Source organism: Parus major, chromosome 6 (genome assembly GCF_001522545.3).
Source record: "Parus major isolate Abel chromosome 6, Parus_major1.1, whole genome shotgun sequence".
Classification (NCBI taxonomy): Eukaryota; Metazoa; Chordata; class Aves; order Passeriformes; family Paridae; genus Parus; species Parus major.
Genome location: NC_031775.1, coordinates 3,176,039 through 3,188,350, shown reverse-complemented (window position 1 = coordinate 3,188,350; position 12,312 = coordinate 3,176,039). Strand labels below are relative to the sequence as shown.

The following is a 12,312-nucleotide window of genomic DNA, read 5'->3' as shown; positions in this document are numbered from 1 at the left end:
AGGCCGGGCTGGAGTCTGGGGCTTGGAGCAGCCTGGGATAGTGGGAGGTGTCCCAGACATGTCAGGGAGTGGGATGGGATGGGCTTTAAAGTCTTTTCCAGTCCAAACCGTTCCATGATTCCCTGATAAGGATTTTGGGCAGCTGCACTTTTTGGTGGGTTGCTCAATCCTTAGATATAAAATATCTCTATCTCTCTCTAGATATGTATGTATATTTCACGTATGTAAAGGCTTTATAAAGACTTTCTCAAAGGCCAAACTGAACTTTCTTTTCCATTTTTTGAATCCTGACACAGTGATTTCAAGCGATTTCAGACTCATCTTGTTGTCTGCATGAGGAGCAAATTCACGTTGTACCCCACCATCCCTCCTGGGGTTAGGATCCTTTGGGATCTTCTGCTGGGAGAGAATGCTCATCTCTGACGTTCCCAGAGGAAAATTAGTTCATAAAACCACTTTGTCTGATCAGAGAAATCAGTTTAGAAAAAGAACATTGACCTCAGACCATCTGGACAGTCTCATAATCATCTATAACAATCAGACAGATTTTCAGCCACTTGGCTTTTATTATTCCTAGGGTAATAGTCTTACATTTCTTATATTTTTTCCAGAGTGCAGTTGCAAGAAAATATACAAATGAAATGAGCAAAAACTTGCTGCCCTATTTTGTGCAACATTGTTTTGATTTTACTCATGAAAACAGCTCCAAAACATAATAGCTTTTAAGTTACTTGTGTTTGCTGTTTGGTACACTCTTAAAAAAATAAAAGAAATTTAGAAATTCTTAGATTCTGCTTGAAAATAACCACAAATAGCAGGCAAATATAACCAATACAAGCAGAATTCAATATTTCCCCCATTTTTTCCTTTCCACCCGGGTGGTTACACCAAAAAGTTTTCCTTCTTTCATTGTTACCTTTCAGAGAAGTGACAAAAACAGGTTTTAATTTTATTTCAGTTGTCTCCTCTCAGTATTTGTGAAATTGTTTCAGGCCATGGTTGAGGAGAGTTAAGTTTAAATGTCTTTGTATTTTGTTCCTTTCAGCCTGAATATTCCTTATTTTTCCTTCTCCTTTCATAGGTGTTTTATTGTCCTCCCTGAGAATTTCTCAGTTGAGAAATCTGTCCTTTAAAACAGTTAAATGTGGTAAATAATAGCTGTCACTAGGAAGACTGTTAACAGTAAATGTAGTAAAGCACTTAATTCCATCTTTTTTATGTTATTATATTTTTGCTGCCCAGTTTTCCATTTTTCCACTGCTGTGACTCAGATATTGAAATGAGTTACACATTGATGGGTGGAGTTTGCAGCAGTGGTGCAACAAAATTTCATCTCAATAATTTAAACCCAGTTTTTCTTTAGACATCTCTCATTTTTATATTCAGCATGAAGGGAATAGGTAATATTAAGCAGGAAAATGCAAGAGCTGGGAAGGAGAAGAGTGTGACAAAAATAATATTATTCACCTAAATCTTGGCCCATGGGGAGATTTTTTGTATTTCGTCTTTACAAGAAAACTTGTGGATGGGCCTTAAATGTAAAATTCATGGAATTATGGAATGGTTTGGGTGGGAAGGGACCATAAAGCCCATCCAGTGCCACCTGTGCCATGGGCAGGGACACCTTCCACTATCCCAGGCTGCTTCAAGCCCTGTCCAAGCTGACCTTGGACACTTCCAGCGATCCAGGGGCAGCCCCAGCTGCTCTGGGCACCCTGTGCCAGGGCCTCACCTCCCTAACACAGAACAATTCTTGCCCAATATCCCATCTATCCCTGCCCTCTGGCAGTAGGAAGCCATTCCCTGTGTTCTGTCCCTCCATCCCTTGTACAGAATCTCTCTCCATCTTTCCTGTAGCTCCTTCAGGCCGTGGAAAGTCACAGTTAGGTCTCCCTGAAGCTTTTCTTCCCCAGGCTGAATAATCCCAGTTTTGCTCTTCTTACACCCTACCTCAAATTATCCACATATCTAATTTCTCCCTAATTTCCTAGTGCAGTGACATGACTCACGTTCAAAACCTCACTTCCAAGCGATAATTAAATAATTCCCTGATTGAAAATGGAGAACAAAATACACAGGGGATCAGTGCCCTATTCCCTGCTGAAACAATTTTGTGTGATAGCACCAGCACAAATTAATTTTTAAGGTCCTGCCCCAGCCTAGCCTAAGTTCTTGATTTCCAGTTCTTAAACCTGCATTGTGCCATAAAAGAGAAGGACAGTTTAGCAAAAATCTTAAGATCATGGAATATCTGCAGCTGGAAGGGACACACAGGGATCGTGGATCCAACTCCTGACCCTCCCAGCTACCTGTACAATCCCAGCCTGTGCATCTCTGTCGTCCAAACGCTCCTTGAGCAGCTTTGGGGCTGTGATCTGTTCAGTGCCAGACCACTCCTGAACCTTTCCCTAAAACAATCCTCATAAAAGTAATCTTCAGACCCCACTTCATCTTTTATTTACATGTTTATTTACAACCTTTTGCCTTCTGCCCGTCAGGTAATTCATTTCCATCACCAAAGCAAACCTGATTAGCAGAGAGAGAAAACAAAACCAGGCTGTGTTTGCATTGCTCAGTCAATGTCCCTGCAGACTCCAGTAAAAATAATGGATTCAGGCTTGATGAAATGTCTGAAGGAGATAATGAAAACGTGTTTTAACCTACTCAGAGATCATTATGTGTGGTTGACTCAAGTTTGGGAATATCTCCATAACAATCCTGGAATTTTTCCATCACAATGAATCTGGTGAAAGCTGCTGGGAATGTTGGTCATCACTTTATCTGTCCAGGGCCAGGTGACCACAAATGTTGCTGTGAGAAGGTTCCAAGTCAAACACTGAAGCCCAGTTTCCTCCAGTAATGAAGTGAGTCTGAGCAGGGCTTATATCATAATCAAGATGTGTCTTTGTAGGCTTAAGGCCATCATTCTAAATCTCCCTTTTCTCCCAACAAAACCACTCTTAAACCTCCTTTTCCTCCCAAGAAAACAACTCCTAAATCTCCTTTTCCTCCCAAGAAAACCACTTATTGCTGCAGCAGAATCCACATCTATTTTGCCAAACTTTTAGTACATTAAATGTTGATGCAATGGGGCTGATCCTGCTGGATGAAAATTTCTTAGGAACGTAAATAAAACCTTATTTTGTTCTTCTCCCTTTACATTTTATCCCCTGTTTCTTAAATCTTGTTAACTGTGGAGCTCTATCGGTCTGGGACAGCTGGAGATGGGATTTCTGGAATCATGTATTATGGCAGCAGTTAAACCTTAATTCTGTTTAATCCTGGGTTTGATTCCTGGTTTTGCCCCCAAAATGTTTCTCAAATCACTTATCTTTCCAAGCATTCCATATTTGTAGGTTTAATTAACCTTCTTAATCTCTGTGCGTATGTAGTCAATTAATTTTCCTTTTTCATGTCATCACAGTAAAAACTGGACAGGTTCCAAATTCTGACAATAAATCCTCAGTACCCTGTATTTTGCATAAAGGTTTTATTTATCTTTTTGTGGGGGTGTGTGTGTTACTTTTGAAGTTCAGCAGACAAGGTTTTTACAGGTCTGTGTTTTGAGTGGGTAATTATTCTCTGCAAGGTAAATTAACACACCCATATATATATAGAAGCTATAGAATGAGGGATTTAATTTCCAGTTTTCATAGGATGGCTTCTTTAGAATTCCAAAAGAAAATAGAGAATGAGGTAGATAAAAAAAAAACCCACACAAGTATTAATTTGTTTTTTAAAATTTTTAAGAGAAGATGACCCCTGTTCCATGATTTTTGGGGCATTTCAATGATTTATTCTATGTTCACTGTGCAGTGTGTCCCAAAATGCTATAGGAGATGAATTAAGATTTGCTTTTAAAAGTATTGTGGGCTTAATTCTTGGTTTGAAGAATATTTATGACTTTCTAAATGAAATTTTGTATTTCACTGAGCCTCTGTGCATAAAGGATCAAGATTATCTTAGGAACCAATCAGATCCCTGAGTTTTTTCCTGGAAGTGCCCAAGGCCAGGTTGGATGGGCTTGATATATTCAATGGTGCCCTGCCCATGGAACTAGATGTGCTTTAAAGTCCCTTCCCATCCAGACCATTCCAGGATTCATTAATACACATCCTCCCCTTGGTGCTTAACGTTGTATGCAAATGGGATTAACTCAGATATTACAGCTTTGGGGTTTACTCTTGTTTTAGTGGCAAGGTTTGGTTCCTGCTCTTCCAAATTTTTAGCCATCCTTGGGCAAAGGTGTTTTGCTAGTTCCAAGTGGTGTTTGGCACTTGTGGGTGGTGGTTGCCACTTTTAGGTGGTTCTTTGGCAGTTCTAGGTGGTGGTGTGGTTGTTTTGGGTGGTGGTTTGGCAGTTCTAGGTGGTGGTTTGCAGCTGTAGGTGGTGTTTTGGCACTTTCAGGTGTTTCTTTGGCGGATTTGGCTGGTGGTTTGGCAGTTCTAGGTGGTGGTTGGCAGTTTTAGGTGGTGATTTGGTAGTTTGGGGGTGCAGGTTTGGCAGTCATAGGTGGTGGTTTGGCAGTTTTGGGTGCTGGTTTTGCAGCCTTGGGCAGTGCTGTGGGAGCTGTGAGCTGCTGGAGTTGATGTGATGCTGCATTGATCGGGAGATGACTTTCTATCGAAGCATGGCAAGGCCGTCAGGGAGTTTCTGTCCCTGCCTCAAGGTGTTAGAGGGTGACAAGAGGGGCCCAGAGGCAGAGCCTGCTGTTGAGCTGGCCTTCCCTCAGGAGCAGCTGTTGATCCTGCCCTTGGCCTCGCAGCCAGTGCCAAGGTTTTCCATCACCGCTGACATCCAGTGCTCCCATCCTCCGTCCCTGCTGCCCCAAGGCAGGAGGGTTAGTGTCAGGAAAGCCAAGGCAGAGACCTTTGAAGAAACTATGTCTCTTCTTTTTCATCCTCACATTAGGATCCCTGCAGGGATCCTTCCAGAGGCTGGGATTACTTTGGACATCCCAGGAAAGCTCTGCTGTCACCCCTGCTGGTGCCCTTTCCCATTCCCCACCTCCCACTGCTCCCCTGGAGCTGGGAGCAGCAGAGGACCCCATGGTGCCATCATTCCCTGTAACTTCCACTGCCAGCTTTTGGCAGCTGGATTCACAGCTGGATGCTGTTGCCTCCTGGATGTTCAGTGCTGCTCAGACCACTTTATGTCATTCCTTGTGCTTTTGAAGGAATGTTGTCCTACAGAATGAAAAGTCATTTGAGGAACCTGTGTATCAGCAAAACAACTCCTAAAGGAGGAAGAGACAACAAGGCCAGGTTGAACAGGGCTTGGAGCAACCTAGGATAGTGGAAGGCATCCCAGGCAGGGGGTGGAATGGGATGAGCTCTAAGGTCCCTTCCAGCCAAAACCACTCTGGGATTTTCTTCCATGATTCACTAAAAGCAAATATATTCCCTGGGCTCTAATTCCTGGCCAAGTGTGTTTGATTTATGGTGGCTCACAGCATAAATGGGATAAGCCTTTTCCAGAGGGAAGAGAAGAACATCCTCATTTCATTATGTTCACTGTTAGAATCTGGGTCTAAAACCAGGATTTAGATTTTTCTCAAGGGATTTAAAGACAATGTGACACTTGGGAACATGGGTTAGTGGTGGCCTTGGCAGTGATGGGTTAACTGTTGGACTCGACCATCTCAGGGGGCTTTTCCAACTTGAATGTTTCCATGATTCCAAGTATGTATCCATATGGGAACAGCTGCCATTTCCCCTCCACTTGGCTGCCATAGCCATAGGTGCACATTAACACAAACATTGCTCTCCAGCTCTGCACAAGGAGGGCTTGGAATGCCAGGCCTGGACATGAGACTTCCTGGCATTATCAGGGCTGTGTCCTGGAAAAGTGGAGAGAGGGATGGGAAATAAATAAATACAATCCTCTCATTACTTTTGCTACACAAAAAATATCTTCTTCCTTCTGCTTTTACAGAAAGTTTCATATATTCCAACCCACAGAGAATAAACTCGGTCTAAATTAGGTTTCTTAATTTGTATCTTAAAATAAGTGCCTTGCAGTCTTTAGAAAGCAGTTTTTCTCTGCTTCATGATGGTTTTTTACAGCTATTATTCTTCATTTCAGCTGTATCTTTCTGTGCTCAGAAATTCTTGCGTGTGTTCCAGATGTTCCAGTTCCCCTCTCCTCCCGAATCACCTTCCCAGGGCCTGTGAAGAGGTTCCCTGCTGACCCTGTGGTTTTGCCTTGCAGCTGACGGCCGTGGACGCGGACGAGGGAGCCAATGGCCAGATAGTGTATGAAATCCTGGCCGGGGATCAGGGAGACTTCACCATCAATGAGCACACAGGCCTGATCACCATCGCTCCAGGAGTGGTGCTGACAGTGGGGCGCTCCTACGCCCTCACGGTCAGAGCGTCTGACAGTGCTCCCCCCGCACAGAGAAGGTAATTAATGCATCTGCTGATGTTAGATGCGTTACTCCAGCAGCTCAGCAGGAGCACCTGTGCCTCACACCCATGTCTGTAATCCATGCTGGGATACAATTCCGTGCCTCTGTTCTGGAAAACTGACACAGTAGAATTCTTGCCCTTTGTGGTCCTTAATGATATTTCCCCTACAGCACTGGATTTTCATGATTTCATTTGCTTGCCATGGTCTGTTATTTTAAAGTTCCCAGTTGTGCTGGGAGCTGTGCATGTCCATTCATTGAGATGAAGGGATGGAAAGAAGAAAGCGAGTGAGAAGGGAGATGCTTTTTGTTCAGAAAATGCAAAAAGGATCCCAAAGAATGGGGTTGCTGAGCTGGAGATCCTCTCCAGGTGTAGAGTGTGCAGTGTTCCCACTAATACCGAAACTCCTAAGGGCAGAATTATCTCTATTGTACCCCAGCTAAAAAAGAAGAGCAGACTGCAAATTGAGGATTTAGGTGGCAAGGGGAACATCATCATCTTTAAGGTCCCTTTTAACCCAAACCATTTTATGATCTGTATCTTCAAAAACCAGCAAAGGTATCAAGCCCTGCTTACCTGTTTCTGTGGGGTTTGTGTTCTAAATGTGGCAGTTGTGCCAAAATGTTATTTCATGAAGGTGTGGAGGGAGCAAAAAAATGTCTCTTGTATTCTGGGCCTGGTACTGACAATGTGACAACCTCCTTGTCCAAAGAGCATGATAGGGAGGAATAGGAGGTTCCAGCATTTAAACCTCTCACAACTGTAAAGTGAAAACTTCTTAAAATGGGAAACATAAGAAGGAAAGAAAATATGAGAGTAGGATTTCAGTAACTGTATTTTCCTCAGGACTGGCTGCTTCTATCATGTCTCTAAGAAAGCAGCTCATGCTGTTGTGCACATATTTTATAATTACTGTCCATTCAACTTGCTAAGTTGTTCATAAAATTAGCATCTGGTAGCAGTTCCCTGGTTGAATTTCACTCTCTTTTTCCTCCTGCTTGCTTCTTTGATAAACCCTCTCGAGCTGGTAGTAGGCTGCTGGTACTGCTGAGAAGATTGAGGACAATTATGCATTTATTTTGTGTAGTACTATAGAGTGAAAGCCAAAAATCAGTAACTCCCCTTCAGAGAGTCTGGGATCCCCGTGGTGTGGCCCCACACTAAAGCTCTGATTGCCATCAGCTCCTTTTGTGCTGGAGAAATCTTTGTATTGCCTAAACATATGTATTTCTGAGGATGGATGTGGGGAGCCTCTGCTTCCTTCTCCGGAAATGTCTTCAAGGCAAATATGAAGTGGAAAGCTGTGCCAGGATAACCAAGGTCACCTGGAAAGTGACTGGATTTCAGTCTCCCCCTTGCTTATGCACGAAACAAAACCCAGCCACTGAACCTGGCTCAGGAGCTGTAGTTCTGCAGCTTTTGTGAACACAAATTTAAATCGGAATTCGGAATTCTGTGTAAGTTTCTTTGGTTGTTTTTGCATGGAATGATGTTTAAAAATGTCAGTGGCTAGCTGTGCCACAGCTGAGATTTGGGATTTGAGTATTATTATTTATAATAATTAATGTAAGTTCTTGAGATATCATGGAATCATTAAGGTTGGAAAATGATCCATCCAAGATCCATCCAAGATCATCAAGTTCAACCTTGTCAACTAAACCACAGCAAGTGCCACGTCCAGTTGTTTCTCAAAACCTTCCAGGGCTGCAGATTTCACCCCTTCCCTGCACAGCCCATTCCTATATTGAAGCACAGCAATTTCTATTTTTGGAAAAAAAAATTACAACATTTGTAAAATCAAACAATTTCATGTCAGACTTTAAGCTTTTCACAGTCCCTGAGATTCCTAGGCACAGGATTCATATCACTTGGTGCTACAGGGTTCTGCTGGATCAGGTCACGATGGGTTAGTCCACATGGATGGAAATCCATTCATCCCAGATTTTATAATTGCCCAGAGCAGCTGTGGCTGCCCCTGGATCCCTGGAAGTGTCCAAGGCCAGGTTGGACTTTGGGGCTTGGAGCAGCCTGGGACAGTGGAAGGTGTCCCTGCCCATGGCAGGGGGTGGCACTGGATGGGCTTTAACGTCCTTTCCAAATCAAACTATTCCATGATTCCATGTGGAGATAATTTAAGCAGAGATGGTGATGGCAGTTGACTTTCAATCAGCTGATGGGGCACAAAAGATGTTTGTCCATCCTGGAGTGATTTTGGGAGCTCTCTGTGGTTCCCAAATGCTGTGTTAGTCTCTGTGTGTTCACCTGAAAACACCAGCTGCAGGGCTTGGCTCAGCTCCATCTCCTTCCCCTTCCCCTTCCCATGCCAAGTGGGAATTTGCCAGCTCCTTAACTGGACTATAACCCACACAAAAGGCATGGGGGGAAAATGCAAGGTGTTAATAAAAAATGGATTGACATTGCAAAAAAAGACTTAATATAAGAGTACTTTAAGTTTGCAGACTATCAGTGCTTTACTTCTGTGATTTTGCCTTAAATATTTGAAGAAAATTTGCTTACTATTCCTGGAATCCCTATTTGGGCTGGGAAGAGACCTTAAAGCCCATCCAGTCCCAGGGCAGGGACACCTTCCACTATCCCAGGCTGCTCCAAGCCCCAAAGTCCAACCTGGCCTTGGACACTTCCAGGGATCCAGGGGCAGCCCCAGCTGCTCTGGGCACCCTGTGCCAGGGCCTGCACAGGGATTGTTCCTCCCAGGGAACAATCCCTTCCCAATATCCCATCCATCCCTGCCCTCTGGCACTGGGAAGCCACTCCTTGTGTCCTGGCACTGAATCCTGTCACTGTGTGTGTGGATATGCCCTGAAGGAAGAGCCCCTTCCCAGGGCTGTGATTTGTCCTTCTGGACAGCAATTTCTTATCCTAGACCATGGCCAGGGGTGTGTGACAGTCCCCAACACGTTGCTCTCAGCTCTGGCATTGCTGCAATTTTCTGCCCAGCTCCCATCAGTGACCCAGACCTGCAAAACCTGCTGGAAAAGGGAGTTGGAACCCTCAACAGCACAGTGGTGACTGTGCTTGGCCACAATTTTGGGCAGCTAATTAAAATATTGATCACTAATGTGTTGTTTTTATATTAAATAAGATTTCTCAGTTAATACAGTAGCTGCTTCAACAATAAGTGTCTGGTAATTTTGGGTAAGATCCTCTAAAAAAGCTCTGGAGTTTACCAGCCCTGAGAGAAGCAGCATTTTAGGTTCATTATTTTCTTCTCTCTCCCTCTTCCTGCCTCACCTCAAAAAAACTGGGACAAATTCCTTTGATTTCTTTCCTGCAGCCCTAAAACCTGAGATTTGTCAACTTTGTGCAAATTTGTGCAAGGATTCCTGAGGGGGAAAGCTACACCTGCAGCACAGCACTTGCTCTTCTCAGGGTTTATTCTGGGGTGGGGATGCCTTGCTGACATCCAGGAAGGAAGACAGGTGGGATAATGGAGCAGAGAGGCAAGAGGAAGATCCCTTTGAGCCAGATTTTTAATATCCCATCTCCAGGGGGACTCCTGGCTCCCTTTCTCAAGTTGAGGCTGCTGGATATCAAGTGGGTTTAGAGGATGGTCTGTGCAGGGTCTTCAGTGCCAGTGTCCCAAAGAACCTTCAACATTCTGTATGGAATGCTGTTTACAGTCTGTTTGGGACAGGGATTCAGTGCAGCTGAAGGGTTTGCCAGGGGTTTGTAGCCTTCTGCATTGCCACTATTCTGAAATGGGATTCAATGCTCTGAAATGGGAATTATTGACCCACAGCATTGTAGCAGCCTCACAGAGTTGTGCGCATCTCTTCTCCCAGCATTATCCTCTCTGCCAACATTCCCTGCTCCCTCTTTTCCAGGAAAGGCACCAAACTGACTGCCAGCAGGGAGGCTCCAGGGGTGGCTGTTGTGCGTGGCAGGAGCAGTTCCCAGCTTGGAATTCGTTCTGCTCCCACAGAGGACACATCACATTGGGAGCAGTTTGTTTGTGGAGTGTGCACTGATGTCTCACTGCTCTATTTTTGAAAGAACACCACTTTGGGCTGCTCTGGGAGAAATTATTGAGCTTTTCTTCCTGTTCATGTGGCAGCCTGTTTTCCTTTTGATCCTGAAGGAAAAATATGTACTGAAGCTTTTAGAGGAGCAAAGGGAGGCTGTTAGAGCTGGAGAACACACACTATGTAAAGCTGCCATTGTGGGTTGCCTTGTGGATTGGATTTATTGATTCTGACTGGTTTTGACTGGTTTCCCCCACCCTTGCACTGCAGGAGCTCCATCACCACTGTTTACATCGAGGTGCTGCCTCCCAACAACCAGAGCCCTCCGCGCTTCCCACAGCTGATGTACAGCCTGGAAGTCAGCGAGGCCATGAGGATCGGCGCTGTTCTGTTAAACCTGCAGGTACAGAGGCTTCCCTGGGACTCCTGAGGGTGATGGAACCTTCTCCACCTTCCTGTCCTCTGTGTCCATGCCATGCATATGCCACTCCTTGCATCCACAGGGAAAAGGGGCAGTTCAAAGGGATTGAAAATTATTTCATTTTGATCAACAGCCCCTTTTACATGGACTGTAGAGAAAAAGGGCTCACCTGGCTATTTCTGTTATTTTTTTTTTTTATTTTAATATTTTAAAAGATGCTGTAGACTGCAAATGGCACTGCCCAGAGAAGCTGTGGCTGCCCCTGGATCCTTGGCAGTGTCCAAGGCCAGGCTGGATGGGACTTGGAGCAGCCTGGGACAGTGGAAGGTGTCTCTGCCCACGGCAGGGGTTGGAATGAGTTGATCTTAAAAATCCCTTCCAATCCAAACCGTTCTGGGATTCTGTGACAATTATATTAGAAAAAAAATTCTAAGTGGCTGGAAACTTGAAAAGCCTGTGATTTCTTGTGTTAAAATCTCTCTCTGTATTTGCCAATAGATCAGAGGAGCTTCAGCACCTCATTCATGGGGAATTTCAGCAAGATTTTTGGCAATTTGCCTTCCCTAGTCTGTCATTTTTGAAAAATGCCTGAAGATATTTCTACCCCTTGGTGTGTGGAACAACAGGCTGAGAGGGAGCAGAGATCCCACTGCTGCCAGGCCCAGAACTGGTGGGACATTGTGCCCTGGGATCAGGGATCATGCAACAGCTTCTGGCCAGGTCCAGGAGCAGGAACATCCCTCATCCTCATGCATCAGAACCAGACATCCCCTTGTTGTGCTAATGGTTAAAAAATCAGTTCTCACTTATTTACTGTTCCCTATTTACTGCATTGTGTTCTGTCTAAAAACCAGCTGTGCAAAATAGGGAGATAAATGGCAACTCTTTATTGAGGTTTTATTTTTGAGGGATCAGGAACTTAATGCTGTATTTAGCAGTAGTGAAATAAAGGAGCTCTAATTAACTCACTAAAGCAGGTGGTTGGGAAAGCTCCTGCTAAAATGGTTTCCTGCTGAAAGACTAGGATTATTCTGGCTGGTTAAGCTCATAAAGTCACCTGTGCTGAGGGAGGATGACTAATTTAGCTCAGTGCTGCCAATTAACTCCTGGCACATCTGTGGTGCCTGTAGGGATGGAGGAGTAGAAGGGCCAGGCTGTTCAGGAGCCTTTTCCTCCCTGGTGAGAGACACTTGGGATTGGAAGTCCCAAAGAGGAACAGAAGCCAGGAACATGCTGAGAAACAGAAACATTTGTGTTTCCTTGACAGGTGCTAGCGTCTGTGGCTGAGGGCCTGAGGGATCTTTGGAGGCAGAAAACCTCTTGGCAGGTTTAAGTATTGAAGGATTTGATGGGATTTAAATATGGTTGGAAAGTGAAGCTCCAGTGGAATGATCTGCTTTAATGTTTCACTAAACTCCAAACAGCCCATTATGTGCTGGCACTGCTGAGGGATCTCGAGGGCTGAGTCCAGTTCTAGGCCCCCCATCCAGGAAGGACA

General features: G+C 44.5%; 1 protein-coding gene across 5 annotated transcripts in view; it reads left to right on the top strand.

Moving 5' to 3' along the window:
- PCDH15 (protocadherin related 15) overlaps nucleotides 1-12,312 on the top strand; it is a 538,462-nt gene that overhangs the window by 397,546 nt on the left and 128,604 nt on the right. For all 5 annotated transcript variants that reach the window (XM_033515678.1, XM_033515674.1, XM_033515677.1 and 2 more), the window contains 2 exons: nucleotides 6,211-6,404; nucleotides 10,664-10,796. In XM_033515678.1, coding sequence (XP_033371569.1) covers nucleotides 6,211-6,404; nucleotides 10,664-10,796 — 327 coding nt within the window. The remainder of the gene's footprint in view (nucleotides 1-6,210; nucleotides 6,405-10,663; nucleotides 10,797-12,312) is intronic.